Here is a 16,962-nt window from a genome sequence, read left to right on the forward strand (position 1 = left end):
TCGCCTTTTCAGACACCCACTCGGAATCAGTGACATCTCGGGAGGATGACATGGCATTCATAGAACGTCTTTGCTCCATGATGACGGTGACTTCACTGAAAGAAGGTCTGAGGGTTCGCCTGCTTTTATGAAACTCTCCACCCTACTCCCTTCCACGGAAGGTCATGACCTTAGCTTCCACCTCCTCCACCTCATCATGTGACGTCATCCTGTGTTTGGGTTGACGGACACACGGCATGATTCGTGACACGATCCATGACATGACATGGTACACGGGGAGGGGGTGTGGGGATCGATGCGTACTGGAATGACCGACACCAGGCAGCTGATCTTTCAAGCATGGCCTTTCTCTTTTATCTATTTTTTATTTTAATTTTACACTTGGGTGTGCACTGACATGACAGATGCACAGACAGACAGACGGACAGACAACGTCAACGACATCTCAACTCAACCTCTACCCTCGGTTCGGCACTCTATTGGAGTTGAGATCAATCAAGACACAAAGAGTCAGTTCAATCAATCACTGTTTAATCATGAAAAAAACCAATCACAACCAGATACAATGGAAATACGAAAAGTCAATGGAGGAGGGAGTGCTTTGCATGTCCCTACAACAACCACAACAACAACAACAATAACGCGACAACGTTTTCCTCTTCCATCTTCAAGCCCATAAGAGGTGGTCCTCCCTCAACCCTGTGAGAGGTCCATCCGTTCAACACGTACAGTCTATGGTCTCCCTGAAACAGACATGACACATCACTTGATCACGGTTGCAGCTTACGTGTTGACAAGTTCTTCGAGTGAAGAGGAGGATCACCATAAGATGTGATCCTCAGCAGATGTGATAGGCATGTCATCATGTGTCATTATGCGGTCATAGGTCAACATACTACAAGTACAGTCTATGAGCTCCAGACCACAGGTATGACACATCACTTGCCCGCTGTTGCAACTGATGTATCTTAACATGTTGTTGTGTCGGCAAATACGACATCCGCGTTGTAGGGGAGTGAGTTGAGCTTCTCCATAAGGATCCAGGTCAACGTCGTTGTCATCTTCATTATCATCGCAAACCAGGGGCGTACCTGAGGAGTAGACATGAACATCTTCCGGGGATGTTGGTGACCAAGAAGCCTCAAGCAGGGGGAGCGTGTCCAGATCCATGGAAGGGAGAGTGGCCAGCTTGAGCGCTTCATGATCCTCACGGTCACCCGTCGCCATCGTCACAGCAGGGGCATTCGGTGAATAGGTGGGCTCCCGAGGGGTTTGTTCCCACCACTGTTCTAGCACGCCCTGGACTGAACTGACATCAGGGGTCCTGTCAATCATAGGACAGAGTCCATTTATCATAGGAATAGGTCATGAATATGAATCACATCAAGAATGACTGAGACAAAGAAGAGCAAGGGTACTTACAGCTGTTCTTGAGGAGAGATCTTCAGAGATAATTTCTTCCGTGATCGTCTTTTTGCAGGTGTTGCAGGTTTCAAAAAGGATGTCCCCATCGTTTCGATGTCTGTGGTCGCTGCAGCCGTTGTTGCTGTTGCTGCTGTGGTGGTGGTGGTGGTGGTGGGTGTTGCTGCTGATGTGGGGATCACAACGACTGTGGGTTTGCTTGTCTTTTTCTTCTGGATCTTCTTTATCGTCTTCTCCGATGTACCTTTCTCGGGTTCAGTCAGCTTCCTCATCTTTGAACGTATCTGTTCGCACATCAGGTTGTCGCCCTTCGCACGTAACTTGGCGTACGCGTCGTCGGTCTTCATCTTTAAACACAGCAAGTCGTACACTTCACCCCACAGTTCAGCAGTCATGTCACCGTTCCCATCTCCACTGCTTCCTTGGCCACTCGTGTCGCTTCGTGTCTTGTCATTCAACCGTTTCGACATGATGTTGTCCGGATGTTCTGTTCGTTGTTGTTGTTGTTGTTGTTTCTTTCCAAGTCTTCACGGAGGTGCGTCAACACTTGATGGTACTCTCTCCAAACACGTGTTTCTTCCAGATAAAACGCCAACAACCAACACAACGTGAGGAACATCAATCAGAGGGGGACGATGTGGTTGCTTGGTCCGTTCAGTGAAAAGTGATGACCGGAGAGCATCGGTCGTATTAAAAGCCACGGAGGTCCTGCTTTCTGATTGGTCCGTTCCGGTGTCTGGTCTGAGTCTCCATTTTTCCAAACTGGACCGACCCTTGTGTTTCTTTTCCATAGGGTTAGGCTTGTAGCGTGAGAGAGAAAGCACAACCTCGGTTCGACCAATCAGAGCCCACCATGGCTCGAGCACGGTCTCTGATTGGTCGACAACCCAGGCTTCGGATTGGTCCGATTTCGATCCGTTTTTTTTTTTTTTTCTGTCGGGGTTCATGTCGATTCAGTTTCGATCCCCTTGTCATGCAAAAAATTATAGAAAGTCGTCTCTGTACCCAAAGGGGAGCGTGTCTACAGGTAGGCCTGTGGTGTCGTCGTAGACGACACGTCGCTTGTCGTACACGGTACGATAGTCTTTTCGGGTGGGACGGGTCACGAGTGCGTTTTCGTGCCGAGGTCCTTTTCGAATGATCTGATGAGGGTAATCCAAACTGATTTTCTCTTCCTCCTCTTTCCCAGACCGTTGTCCCAGTATCAGTCCTTTCATGGTGTCAAAGTTGAGATGGCGTTGGTTTCGGTAATTCAAAGTGAACCCTCGCACTTTGCAGGTCGTGCGCGTTCCATCGGGTCTGGGGTTCATTAACTCATAGCCATAGTTTTTGGGACCTCCTGACACAAACGTCTTGATGGTGTTTCCGTCCAGTTCATCCGTAAACTCACCCAACGAATGACCCAGCTCTGGATTCGCGTCGTGGGGTCGATGAATGTAAATGACACTGTCCGTGTCAAAGTACAAGACCCTGCGGCCCACCAGGGCAAGGGTCTCGTACAGCTTGAGACGTGCTTGGGCGGTGACCCAAGCAGCGATGGCGACATTGAAATGAGAATGAGGGGTTTGGAATTCTTTCTGCTGGGTATAGGTCACTTCCACCATGTGTTCGTTGACAACGGTCACATCCTCGATGGTATTGCGGTCATCCCTCCACAAGGCAAAGTACTGTGCAGGATCGTTCATATAGACGTTCTGACTGTAGTCTACCCGTTGCCCAAACTTGCCCCAGAGCGAATTCAGTTGCATCTTGGCAATCGTGCGGCGTCCTGGATTTTTTTCGATGCGGTCCTTGTCCAACCGAATGCCTTCTTTGTCGTAGATCTCCTGGATGTAAGCGTCGTGATCCGTACATCCTTCGGGGTATCCGCTGGCTTCGAGCTTCTCCTTGAAATGCCGATCGATGTAAGTGTCAAAGAGTCCCACTTGCTGGGTGTCGGGGTCATGCTGTGCAAAGGTGTCAAAATGCCAAACGTCGTAGATCTGAAGCACCCGGTAGTCATACTTCTTCACGGCTTCCTGGAGTTCTACGGTGGCGTACGTCCCCACCCATGACCTCTCTTCGTCCGTGTGCTCGCAGGGGAAGTCTGACCGGGTATCGGCACACGTACGGCACAAAGGACAGAGCAGTTTGCCACCCGATCTGTAAGGCAGTAGCGGATGGTAGAGTCGTTTCGGGGGTAGGACACGGCATTGGATCAGGCCTTTCAGTTCAAACAACGTGTCCACAGGGGGTTGATGGAGAAGGGTCGGGTGTCCCGTGGGAAACGCTCCGGTCTTACAAATGTAGGGATAAAGGGAACAAATATCGATGTACTTGATGGTTTCACCTTCTTGGGCTTCGTAGCATAATCGCGTGGCATTGGTGCGTCCTCCATAGAAGGCGTCGCGAGGGTTGAGCGGCCCGGGGACGTGACGACAGTGGGGTCCCTGCAAGAAAGCACGTAGAGCGGAGTCCTCCCGTTGCATTTTCGTAAACTCGTGCTCCCACAGGGCGACGACCCGTTTCACCTCAGGGTGTTGACTCAAGAGACTCAAGCGGTAGTGGGTGTCATTGTAACGGGCTCCCAACGACGTGCCCAGGACGGGATGCGGTTCTCCACGTCGGGTCTTGTGACAGGTCTTGCACCCATGCCAGAAACAGCCCAGGAATTCGTAGACGGTGCCTGTCGCTGGATCGTACCCATCCACGCTGTACCGATGTTGGCCCTCTCCACAGGTGAACTCTTTTTCACCGCCATTCCTGGCGTGCTGGAGGTGCAGATGGGGGTCCCTTTCCATCAGAGAGTGGAGCCAGTGCATACAGGCCTGGGAATAGTTTCTCTTGGGTTGGTAGCCTTGAGGTGGAAGAATGGCGATGGTATTGGGTTTCAGGTCGTGTTTTCGGAAGGATTTCATGGTGAACGCAGCAGCTGTCATCACTTCCACAAAGGGATCCATGCCCACCGAGTGGATGGCGTTCTGTCGGAAGTCGGCGCATCCCCGTCTCAAAATGTCCACATCGCTCTGGCAGTAAGCTAAAAGTTCTTCTTGTAAGTCGAACAAGGCTCCTTCTTGCACTTTTTGGGTATGCCACTGGAGGAAGGCTGAGCGTTCCGCGGGAGACATGCCATCGGGATCGTACGTGACGGCTGGTGGATAGGGACCTCTGTAGGTCTGATTGACTCTCGTATTGAAAAAGTGTGGAAAGTACCCTTTCTTCATTTCTTTCAGCCCAAAGCTCTTGGGAAAGGCTTTCAGGGGGTAAGGGATGAAATTTAAGCTGTCTTCGAAACACAGCCGTCCCAGGGTCATCTGCAAAATTTGTTGGCCATGTCGAATCTTGGTGGGGAGTGTCACCAGGAGGGGGGACAGGCCCTTCAGGATTAAGTGTAAATCATAGGATCGTGCATTGTGGGCCATCACATAAATGCGATCCTCCTTCGGGACTGTATGGCAGGAGGTGTTCTTGTTCTTTGGCTTCTTTGTATTCTTCACTTCCAAGACCTCTTCCACCTCCTCCACCTCTTCCGTCTCCTCCGCCTCCTGCTGGGGTGATGCATGCCGTTGACGTTTGGTAGCGTCCTTTCTTGAGGGGGTGTCATTCCGTTTTCTTTTTTTCCCCAGGGGGGCTGTTGTCCCCTTGCGTGTGCTGCCCTCCTCTTCCTCCGGGTTGGGCTTCTTCTTGGGTATTTCACACAACGTGGTCAACCACACACACACATCATGTCGCGTGGTGGGCCCTCGAAACACGATCTCACGGCTGGGACCATACCCTTCTTCTCTCCATGGGCAGTGTTCGCACAAGTTCTTGCTCACTTCACTGATGCATCGTCCACATCCTAGTTGCACCACGCACAAATTTGGAATGTGCTCCCCCGTGTCTTGCATGCATTCAAAATCGTAGAAGACGTATTGGACGTCGTCTCGTACGTGATGTTGTTCCTCTTCCCCCTCCTTCTCCGTTTCCTCTCCCCCCTCCCCCTCCCCCTCCCCCTCCTCCTCCTCCACCTCGTTTTCTTCACGGAGAGGCGTCATGTAACAGCGATGGTCTGGGGTCATGGGTTCTCGGCACACCAAGCAGGGATGTTCTTCGTCGAAGCACTCGTGGTGAACCATGGGGGTCTCCAAGACGCGGACCAGCTGAAAACAGTTCGGGCACCTGTGAATCGATTGACAGGCGCTGGGTTTTCCCTCTGACGGTGACTGGAGATGCCGGGTGTAACACGTTGGATTGGGGAACCAACCTTGACATGTCAAGCAAGGGATCCCGAGCTCTTCCTGGGGTCCGCAATAGCTAGAGTAGAAGCAGCGGTAACAGCGGTATTCCTTGGTGCAGGGATGTTTTTCGGGATGGTCGTAACGTTTGTCGCAGCGTTCGCAGTAATGGACAGAGCCATAAAAAGCGGACATGGAAGTGATGACATCGTAGTGCTGATCATGATGGTATAAATGCAGCACCCTGGCGTGAGGTGGAGCCTCATCACACTTGTACAACAGTCTCTGACCCACCTCTTGACTGTAGACTTTCAGTTGATAATGCAGGAGGGTCAAGGCCCGTCCCACGCGTGCGAGGTCGTCCAGCCCCCGACAGGGACCTTCAGGCAGGCCAAGGCGTCGAAACAAGGCCCGTGCCCGTAGGCCTTGAACGTCGACGCGATTCGTTCTCGTCAGTCTCACTAACTGGGCTTCCCATGCTGGGGTCAGAGGATGGGGTTTGTGGGCATAATGCTGTGCCACCACCAGGGCCCGTGCCAAACAGGATTGATCTTCGTTCTTGATCCGTACGATGCACTTTTTGCGTGTTAAAAAAGCTTCGAGTCCAATCACGTTTTTCAGCCGGGGAGCACCACTGCCCGATCCTAACCTGTCGGGATCTGCGACGTGTACTAAAGTCACATCCATGGTGGCATCGATGTTCAGGTCTTTGTTGGACTGTTGGACTTTTTCCACGGCCTGCAAAATATCTGGCCCATGGAGATCTTCAAAACGTCGAAAGGGAATCCGTATGGGGGTGTTCAAAGCGGGATGATCGATACCTAGACCAATACGATCTCCCTTCTGACCTGACATCTGTTCATAAAAGTCATCGATCACCCTGTCAAATAAAGCTGGCAGTTCCAGGGGGGCGCGTTCCGGTGGTACGGTGTCCAAGTAGTCTGGGTTGAAAGTCAAACGATAGGTATGATTAGCAGTTCTTAACCGTCTGGAGCGGGTGGTATCTTTCCTCTCCAAACGATAGGGCGTACTTTGGTTGCTCGTCATGATAGCGATGTGTGTCTGATGAACGCCTGTACTCTAAGAGGGTCTGAACGTCTGATGGATGGATGGACAACCCTTCCCCAAAACAGGATCGAAATCGGACCAATCCGAAGCCTGGATTGTCGACCAATCAGAACACAGCCTCGACCAATCAGAACACAGCACCCGACCCGAGTTGTGCTTTCTCTCCCATGGTAAAATCCATTTCCTATGGAAAAGAAACACAGGGGTCGGGTCGTTTTGGAAAACCGAGGTGCAGGCCAGGCCCCGAAACGAACCAATCGGTGCGTTGCGTTTTGGACCAACCAGGAAGCAGCCCATTTCGATCCGGTTCTTCCCCCATAAAACAAGAGTGGATTCGAATGGGTCAGTGTCACTTGTAAAATTGATGTGATAAAATCAAGAATGGCTGAAACAAAGAAGAGTGGTACGACGACGACGACGCGTGGCGAAGATGTGGGAATGGAGGGTACAGATACTCGTGGATGTTGGAGTAAGAGTCATGCCGAGGAGGCGGTGTCACTGCTCAGTCAAACGCCATCGCACTATTATCTGCGCTTTGAAAGAAGGCTCGCTTCGTTTGAGACGTGGCCCACGCAAATGTATCAGACTGCTGAAGAGATGGCTCATGCGGGCTTTGTCTACACTCAGGGTGCCGATGGTGTGTGCTGTTTCCAATGTGGTGTGCGGCTGAGACAATGGGCACCCCACGACAATCCTTGGGCGGCACATCACAAGTGGTCCCCAGACTGCGATTACCTCAAGCTAACCGGGCTGGTGAAACACCAGAAGCAACTACAACTACACTATCTCTGCGAAGAGAAACAGAGGTACACGAATGACGTAGCAGAGCCGGCTGCCTAGGAGGACGACGTTTCCCGTGTCCTGCGTTCCCGTTCAAGTTCCCGTTCCAGTTCCCCGTTCAAGTTCCCGTTCCAGTTCCCCGTTCAAGTTCCCGTTCCAGTTCCCGTTCAAGTTCCCGTTTGTCTACTGCTGTTGTTGTGTATGGTTCAATCTGTTTCCGCTTCCTGTTTCCTACAAGCTTTTCTTTTTTTTGGACCCTACAAGTGGTGTCACGGTGGTCACCCCGATGACATACCCAGATGACAGCAAGTACCCCTTCGACGATCCTTGTCTTGTCATAAGCTTGGACATGATGATTCTTCTTGGACAGCAGCAGAAAAGTTTTCTTCTTCCCCAAAACGGCCCTTTTCAGGGCCACCCATCTCACCCAAAAGACAACTTTCTACCTTTGCTTTGCCAAACAATGACAATCCAAAACAAAGAACCCACACCCTCCCCTAGGCCTCTTGGAGGCACACGTCTAAAAATAAAATAAATAGATATAAATATAAATATATCAATAGAGACACGTGGTACACTACGTGTGCATGGAGACACGAGTCAAACATCACGTGTGCATGAAAACACGTGTTGCAGTACGTCTGTCGACTTACACGGGTGTCAACACCTCGGTATCCTTAAATAATCATAATAATAATAATTTGAAGACACACACACACACAGGACACCACGTTTTGCCTGACCACACGCTATTCTATGCATCAACGTCAACGTCTGTTTGAAGACATACCCACACACACACACACACACACATACCCACACACACACACGCACACATGACATTCCGATTGGCATGGGAGTGACACACACGTACATCATGTAGACATTCCCACGTTCATGTCTACCTATGAAGGTCCACCTTCCTTTAGCATTCAGACGACCGTCTACCTCAAAAAAATACCAAGGCTACCCAAGAAGAAAAAAACCGGATCGAAAACGGACCAATCCGAAGCCTGGGTTGTCGACCAATCAGAAGCGGCGCTCGGACCAGGTGGGGCTCTGATTGGTCGAACCGGGGTTGTGCTTTCTCTCCCATGGTAAAATCCATTTCCTATGGAAAAGAAACACAGGGGTCGGTCCGTTTTGGAAAACCGAGGTGCTGACCAGGCCCCGGAACGAACCAATCGGAGCTGCGGCCTGGCGAACCAACCAGGAGGGTGGGTGTCAGTACCTCTCCTATAAAACAACAGTGGATTCGAGTGGGTCAGTGTCACTTGTAAAATTGATTCATCATGATGAGCAGCAGCAACAGCAACAGCAACAACATCAAGTCTGAAAACTGGGATTTAGAAATCGCCACAGTGAAACAACCTTTGCCCGGGTGGAAAGAAGCATCACCACCACCACCATGGTCTCCAGCATGGCAATGCGACAGATGCCAAGGGGGCCTGCCTGTGTACGCCCTTGGCACAAGGGCACGGGATGGAACATTTCAATGTGTGTACTGTAAGACCATCCTCAAGGACACCTACGTGCGTCGGTTAACGCACACCAGTAGGTGTCCTGTCAGACGTCAAATGAAAGTCCACCCGTGCCTTTGCACCATGGCGTGCACATGCATGTAAATATCAAAACGGCCCTTTTCAGGGCCACCCATCTCTCCCGAAAGACAACTTTCCTCCTTTGCTTTGACGACCCTCCCACCCACCCACCCACACCATGAACCCGTCTCCTCCTCCTCCTTTCCTTCCTCCCTCCCTTCACCACCACCACCCTCCCTCCCTCCCTCCACCACCGCCACCCCCTGGAGGCGCGCGCCACCGGACACGGAAGCGCCACCCTCTTGGAGGCGCGCGCCTCCGGACACGGAAGCGACGGCCTCTTGGAGGCGCGCGCCTCCGGACACGGAAGCGACGCCCTCTTGGAGGCGCACGCCACCGGACACGGAAGCGACGCCCTCTTGGAGGCGCACGCCACCGGAAACGGAAGCGACGCCATCTTGGAGGCGCACGCGCAGAGTCCCATCATGCACTGCGCAGGTCACGTGACCGGAAACGGATGTGCCGCCATCTTGGTTCCAGAATCCTGAGTGGTTCCAGAATCCTGAGGGGGTTCCATACAGAGGTCCACAACTACTGTTCTATATCAGCAAATGACCTGACCACCCGGTCCATTTTGTCGCCTTTTACGACCTGCATATAGGTTGCGGGGGACTTATTCTAACCAGAAATCCCACGGGGTGACATCATTATACAGATGTTTACTACGTAGAGACCTTTATAAACATCTGATGCATTTACAGAATGATTCCCGGTTATAATAAACCCCCAGCAGCCCGGTTGGTCATAAACAGGCGACTTAGTGGATCGGGTGGTCAAGCACGGTGAGATGACTGACATCCTAGCATACATCACATCCTGCACGGGTGGCCCAGTCGTCTAAGGCGCAGCGATTCGCTGTGCAGAGTTGCGTCCCTTGGGCACGCCAGAAACCTATGATTGTGGGTTTGAATCCCGGTTGGCCCCGATTATGTTTCTAGGTTTGTCAGCACCATACCCATGCTCGTGGGTTTCATCGAAGTGGTAAACGTCTGAGACCTGCATCACTTCGGGCTTTCATCCCACATTAAGCTGACACGCCGTGATATAACTGTAATACTGTTAAAAGTGGCGTTAAACCCAACTAACTCACTCCTAATATCAATCACTGGATTGTCTGGACCAGTCTCGATTATTTCGGATAGATGGAATGATTGGAGAGCATACATCATAAACATACAAACAATTAAAGTTTTACCAAAATTAATGCTCTAAAGATTACATGAACATACTTTGAATGCCTAATACAAGTTGAAATTTCGATGGATTGAGTGTAGTAATTTAGATCTTTGTACAGTAAAATAATTACATAGACTGACGGACAAAAGAAAGTATACACCCATGTTTGGTGGTGGGTAAAAATGAACCAAACAAGAAATGCACATTCGATGGTGATGTCATGTCAATGAATATCTCACAACAGGGGCCAGCCGAGTAACGTTTTGATAAAGTTTGCAATGTTTTGTTCAAATCCAAATTTAAAGTTCTTTTGCCTGGCAGTTTACAAAAAAATATTTTTAAGAGGCGACTAACGGGATCGGGTTCGCTGACTTGATTGATGCATGTCATTGTATCCCATTTGCGTGGACCGAAGCTCACTGGATTGTCTAGTCCAGACCCGATTATTTACAGACCGCCGTCATATTGCTGGAATATTGCCGAGTGCAGCGTTGAACAACAAATAAACTAACAATAAATAAATAAATATGATTGTCTTCTCCAATATCACCTGTGTTACAAAGTGGAAACGTCCTTAATAACATTTAGAGGAATATCAATCCATGTCATGTCGACGGAGTACGGAAATAGAAGAGACTGATACGACTGTAATTACTTTAGTTAATAAATTAATCCGATAAACAAGCGCCACGCGGTTGCATCGTTTATGACGGTAGACTGGCGAATGTTCATGCGTGAGATTAGCTTCAGCGGCAACACGGCTTTGAAGTCGCCATAAACTTTACATGGCGCTCGTAAACATGTCTGTGTCAAACGCTCATCTGTGTATCAATCCCACAAAATGTTCAAACCCGTTTCGGGGGCAGGGGTGACCCAGTCGTCTAAGGCGCCGCGATTCGCTGTGCAGAGTTGCATCCCTTGAAAACGCCAGAAACCTATGTTTGTGGGTTCGAATCCCGGTTCGCCCCGATTATGTTTCTTGGATTTTCAGCACCATACCCGTGCTCGTGGGTTTCACCGAAGCGGTAAACGTCTTAGACCTGTATCACCTCGGGCTTTCTTCCTACATTAAGCTGACACGCCGTGATATGACTGGAATAATGTTAAAAGCGGCGTTAAACCCAGCTCACTCACTCAAATTTAATTTTCATGTTCATATTTACTTAGCGACCACGCTGTGACAGGGTAGGTTAACGTTCTGGAAAACAGGTAATATTGATTCAGAGAGGTCAATTGAAATGGGGCTAACGTCGCATTCGAGTGAGTGAGTATGGTTTAGCAATATTCCAGCAATATCACGGTGGGGAACACCAGAAATGGGCTTCACACATTGTACCCATGTCGGGAATCGAACCTGGGTCTTCGGCGTGACGAGCGAACGCTTTAACCACTAGGCTACCCGACTGCCCCGTCGCGTTCAAGATAATTGCACTTATATCATGGCGTGCATGCTTAGTCTGGTCCCACTCAACCACGTGAGAGCCCTTCGCAGAAACACATCAAGATCACATGCACGTTCAACATCACTTGTTAGGCTATAAAAACTTATAGACTTGGGTTTTCATTTGCAATCTTACAATCTTACAGCAAGCGAACAGCGAAAACATGCCACGAATGACAGAAGCCCAACACAAAAACACCATCGGCCGACATCAAACAGGTGAAACATCTTTGGCCGCCGCCAGGTTTTACCATATAGCAGCAAGCACCATTACAAAAATGCAGGAACCATTATCAGACACACGGGTGAACACATGACCTTCCCAGATCCGGTCGACCACGTACCACTAGTAGAGCACAGGACAGATTCATACGGTTACGTCAGTGACACCTAATGTTCCAGTGTACATTGTTTGATGTCAGTGACACCTAATGTTCCAGTGTTTGTCGTCAGTGACACCTAATGTTCCAGTGTTTGACGTCAGTGACACCTAATGTTCCAGTGTTTGTCGTCAGTGACAACTAATGTTCCAGAGTACATTGTTTGTCGCCAGTGACGCCTTATGTTCCAGTGTTTGTCGTCAGTGACACTTAATGTTCTAGTGTTTGACGTCAGCGACATCTAATGTTCCAGTGTTTGACGTCAGCGACATCTAATGTTCCAGTGTTTATCGTCATTGACACCTCATGTTCTAGTATTTGTCGTCATTGACACCTAATGCTCTAGTGTTTGTCGTCATTGACACCTAATGTTCCAGTGTTTGTCGCCAGTGACACCTAATGTTCTAGTGTTTGACGTCAGCGACATCTAATGTTCCAGTGTTTGACGTCAGCGACATCTAATGTTCCAGTGTTTATCGTCATTGACACCTCATGTTCTAGTATTTGTCGTCATTGACACCTAATGCTCTAGTGTTTGTCGTCATTGACACCTAATGTTCCAGTGTTTGTCGCCAGTGACACCTAATGTTCCAGTGTTTGTCGTCAGTGACACCTAATGCTCCAGTGTTTGTCGCCAGTGACACCTACTGTTCCAGTGTTTGTCGTCAGTGACACCTAATGCTCCAGTGTTTGACGTCAGCGACACCTACTGTTCCAGTGTTTGTCGCCAGCGACACCTAATGTTCCAGTGTTTGTCGCCAGTGACACCTAATGTTCCAGTGTTTGTCGCCAGTGACACCTAATGTTCCAGTGTTTGTCGCCAGTGACACCTAATGTTCCAGTGTTTGACGTCAGTTACACCTAATGTTCCAGTGTTTGTCGCCAGTGACACCTAATGTTCCAGTGTTTGTCGCCAGTGACACCTAATGTTCCAGTGTTTGTCGCCAGTGACACCTATAATGTCCCAAATTTTGTCGTCAGTGACGCAGTTTGTCAGGAACAGCTATGATGGGATCATATTGTGTGTGTGATGTGTATATTGTGTGTGTGATGTGTATATTGTGTGTGCTGTGTATATTGTGTGTGCGCTGTGTATATTGTGTGTGTGCTGTGTATATTGTGTTTGTGCTGTGTATATTGTGTGTGTGCTGTGTATATTGTGTGTGTGATGTGTATATTGTGTGTGTGCTGTGTATATTGTGTGTGCTGTGTATATTGTGTGTGTGCTGTGCATATTGTGTGTGTGCTGTGTATATGGTGTGTGTGCTGTGTATATGGTGTGTGTGATGTGTATATTGTGTGTGTTCTGTGTATATGTGTGTGTGTTGTGTGTGTTGTGCATATTGTGTGTGCTGTGTGTATTGTGTGTGTGCTGTGTATATGGTGTGTGTGCTGTGTATATGGTGTGTGTGCTGTGTATATTGTGTGTGTGCTGTGCATATTGTGTGTGTGCTGTGTATATTGTTTGTGTGCTGTGTATATGGTGTGTGTGCTGTGTATATTGTGTGTGTACTTTGTATATTGTGTGTGTGCTCGTATGTGTTGTGTATATTGTGTGTGTGTATGTGTGTTGTGTGTGCTCTGTGTGCTGTGCATATTGTGTGTGTGCTGTGTATATTGTGTTTGTGATGTGTATATTGTGCGTGTGCTGTGTGTGTTGTGTATATCGTGTGTGTACTGTGTATATTGTGTGTGTGCTCCGTATGTGTTGTGTATATTGTGTGTGTGAGTGTTGTTTTTGCTCTGTGTGCTGTGCATATTGTGTGTGTGCTGTGTATATTGTGTTTGTGAGTGTTGTTTCTGCTCTGTGTGCTGTGCATATTGTGTGTGTGCTGTGTATATTGTGTTTGTGATGTGTATATTGTGTGTGTGCTGTGTGTGTTGTGTATATCGTGTGTGTACTGTGTATATTGTGTGTGTGCTCTGTATGTGTTGTGTATATTGTGTGTGTGAGTGTTGTTTGTGCTCTGTGTGCTGTGCATATTGTGTGTGTGATGTGTATATTGTGTTTGTGATGTGTATATTGTGTGTGTGCTGTGTGTGTTGTGTATATCGTGTGTGTGCTCCGTATGTGTTGTGTATATTGTGTGTGTTGTGTATATTGTGTGTGTTGTGTGTGTGCTGTGTATACTGTGTATATATTTTGTGTGTGCTGTGTATATTGTGTGTGGATGTTGTGTGTGTTGTGTATATTGTGTATGCGCTGTGTATATTGTGTGTATGATGTGTATATTGTGTATGTTGTGTGCTGGCTGTGTACATTGTGTGTGTGCTGTATATACTGTGTGTGGTGTGTATATATTGTGTGTTGTGTGTGTTGTGTGTGTGCTGTGTATATTGTGTATGTGTGGATGTTGTGTATATTGTGTGTGCTGTGTATATTATATGTTTGAGTGTTGTGTGTGCTGTGTATATTGTGTGTGTGCTGTGAATAGTGTGTGTTGTGTGTATGCTGTGTGTGTGCTGTGTATATTGTGCGTTTCCGTGTGTGTTGTGTGTGTGCTTCGTATTTTGTGTGTGTAAATGTGTGTTGTGCGTGTGTACTGTGTTTCGAGGTGTGTTGTGTATATTGAGTGTGTGATTGTTGTGTGTGCTGTCCATATTGTATGTGCTGTGTGTAGCGTGCGTATTCTGCGTGTGCTGTGTATATATTGTGTGTGCTGTGTATTTGGTGTATGTACTGTCTATATTTTGTATGTAGCGTGCGTACTCTGTGTGTGCTGTGTATGTGAGTGTGTGCTGTTTATATTGTGTATGTGCTCTGTATATTGTGTGTGTATATATTGTGTGTCATGTGTATATTGTGTGTGCTGTGTGTGCTCTTTATATTGAGTATGTGCTGTGTATATTGTGTGTGTATCATATATTGTGTGTCATGAGTATATTTTGTGTGTTGCGTGTGCTGTATGTTTTGAGAATGTGCTGTGTATATTGTGTGTATATAGTGTGTGTCGTGTGTATATTGTGTGTGTTGAGTGTATGCTGTGTGTATTGTGCTTGTGTGTTGTGTTTCGATGTGTGTTGTGCATATTGTATGTGTGCTGTGTATATTGAGTGTGTCATTGTTGTATGTGTTGTGCATATTGTATGTGTTGTGTGCTGGCTGTGTGCATTGTGTATATTTTGTATGTCATGTGTGTGTGCTGTGTATATTGTGTATGTGCTGTCTGTATTGTGTGTGTGTACTGTGTATATTGTGTGTGCTGTGTATACTGTTTGTGCTGTGCGTGTGTGCTATGAGTGCTCTCTGTGTGTGCTGTGTGTATTGTGTGTGTGCTGTGTACATAGAGTGTATGAGTGTTATCTGTACTGTGTGCATTCTGTGTGTATTGTGTGCGTACTGCGTATATTGTGTGTGTGTGTGTGGTTGTTTGTGTGTGTTGTGTATATAGTGTGCGTGGTGTGTGTGTGTTCTGTTTATATTATGTGTCGTATGTATGTGTTGTGTATATTGTGGTGTGGTGTTTATACTGTGTGTGCTGTATGTTGTGCTGTGTGTTTTAAGTGTGCTGTGTATATTGTGGTGTTTTGTGTATATTGTGGTGTTTTGTGTATATTGTGTGTGTCATGTGTGTGTGCTGTGTATATGGTGTATGTGCTGTGTATACTGTTTGTGCTGTGTGCATGTCCTCTGTGCTCTGTGTGTGTGTGTGTGTGTGCTGTGTGTATTGTGTTTCTGTACTGTGCATATTGTGTGTTTCTGTGTGTATTGAGTGTTTGAGTGTTGTGTGTGCTGTGTGTATTGTGTGTGTACTGTGTATATTTTGTGTGTCATATTTGTGCGCTGTGTATATGGTGTATGTGCTGTCTATATTGTGTGTGTGTACTCTGTATATTGTGTGTGTTGTGTATACTGTTTGTGCTCTGTGTGTGTACTGTGTGTCAATTGTGTGCGTAATGTGTGTTTCTGTGTGTATTTTGTGTGTGTGCTCTGTACATTGAGTGTGTGGTTGTGTGTGTTTTGTATATTGTGTGTGTGTGATGGGTATATTGTGCGTGTGTGTGTATTGTCTGCATGCTGTGTGTATTGTGTGTGTGTACTGTGTACATTGTGTGTTGTGTGTGTGCTGTGTATAGTGTGTGCGTGCTGTGTATAGTGTGTGTATATTGTGTATATTGTGTGCGTGCTGTGTATATTGTGTGTATATTGTGTATATTGTGTGTGTGCTGTGTATATTGGGTGTGTGCTGTGTATATTGTATGTGGTATGTATGTGCTGTGTATATTGTGGTGTGTTGTGTATACTGTGTGTGTTGTATGTGTTGGCTGTGTATATTATGGTGTGCTGTGTATATTGTGTCTGTTGTGTATATGGTGTGTGTCATGTGTGTGTGCTGTGTATATGGTGTGTGTGCTGTGTATACTGTTTGTGCTGTATGCGTGTCCTCTGTTTGCTGTGTGTGTGTGCTGTGTGTATTGTGTTTCTGTGCTGTGCATATCGTGTGTTTCTGCGTGTGCTGTGTGTATTGTGTGTGTTGTGTATATTGAGTGTGTGACTGTTGTGTGTCCTGCGTGTTTTGTGTGTGCTGTGCGCATGGTGTGTGTATTGTGTGTATTTTTTGTGTCTGTGTATCCTGTGTGTGAGTGTTGGGTGTGTTGTGTATATTGTGTGTGTGCTGTGTATATTGTATGTTTGTGTGTGCTGTCTGTGTGCTGTGTATATTGGGTGGGTGCTGTGAATATTGTGTGTGAGAGTGCTTTGTATATTGTGTGTGTGAGTGAGTGTTGCGTGTGTGCTGTGTATATATTGTGTGTGTTGTGTGATGTGTATTCAGTGTATGTGCTATGTACACTGTGTGTGTGTGTGTGCATGCTGTGTGTTCTGTGTATATTGTTTGTGCTGTATATATTGTGTTTGTGCTGTGTATATTGTGAGTGCTGTATATATTGTGTTTGTT

General features: G+C 47.6%; 2 protein-coding genes across 3 annotated transcripts; both read right to left on the reverse strand.

Annotated features, from left to right (window-relative positions):
- Window positions 1-595: 595 nt before the first annotated feature.
- LOC139470258 (uncharacterized) lies at window positions 596-1,892 on the reverse strand. Of its 2 annotated transcripts, XM_071252604.1 has the most exons (3): window positions 1,423-1,892; window positions 1,092-1,324; window positions 596-743 (listed from the first exon to the last, which is right to left on the reverse strand). In XM_071252604.1, exons 1-3 carry the CDS (start codon window positions 1,890-1,892, stop codon window positions 733-735), a joined length of 714 nt encoding a protein of 237 aa, XP_071108705.1. In that variant the 3' UTR covers window positions 596-732. The 2 variants fall into 2 exon arrangements, with proteins under 2 accessions (XP_071108705.1, XP_071108704.1); XM_071252603.1 differs by having other exon boundaries at window positions 596-1,324.
- A 513-nt stretch (window positions 1,893-2,405) lies between these two features.
- On the reverse strand, window positions 2,406-6,665 carry LOC139470466 (uncharacterized). The gene is made up of 3 exons (XM_071252875.1): window positions 3,752-6,665; window positions 3,018-3,508; window positions 2,406-2,807 (listed from the first exon to the last, which is right to left on the reverse strand). The coding sequence occupies exons 1-3, from the start codon at window positions 6,663-6,665 to the stop codon at window positions 2,406-2,408; spliced, it is 3,807 nt and encodes a 1,268-aa protein (XP_071108976.1).
- Window positions 6,666-16,962: the final 10,297 nt, after the last annotated feature.

This window comes from Haliotis cracherodii, unplaced genomic scaffold (assembly GCF_022045235.1).
Source record: "Haliotis cracherodii isolate W230 unplaced genomic scaffold, xgHalCrac1.p SCAF_20, whole genome shotgun sequence".
Classification (NCBI taxonomy): domain Eukaryota; kingdom Metazoa; phylum Mollusca; class Gastropoda; order Lepetellida; family Haliotidae; genus Haliotis; species Haliotis cracherodii.

Bases quoted from the DNA above. Each gene is read 5' to 3' on its own strand.
- LOC139470258 (XM_071252603.1), bottom strand. From the start codon at position 1,892: ATGTCGAAACGGTTGAATGACAAGACACGAAGCGACACGAGTGGCCAA. The intron at 1,325-1,422 runs GTAAGTACCCTT...TATGATTGACAG, and splicing joins ATCTCTCCTCAAGAACAGCT to GACCCCTGATGTCAGTTCAG.
- LOC139470466 (XM_071252875.1), bottom strand. From the start codon at position 6,665: ATGACGAGCAACCAAAGTACGCCCTATCGTTTGGAGAGGAAAGATACC. The intron at 3,509-3,751 runs GTGAAACCATCA...ATACCCGGTCAG, and splicing joins ATGCTACGAAGCCCAAGAAG to ACTTCCCCTGCGAGCACACG. The intron at 2,808-3,017 runs GTGACCTATACC...TCGTTGGGTGAG, and splicing joins TCAACGAACACATGGTGGAA to TTTACGGATGAACTGGACGG.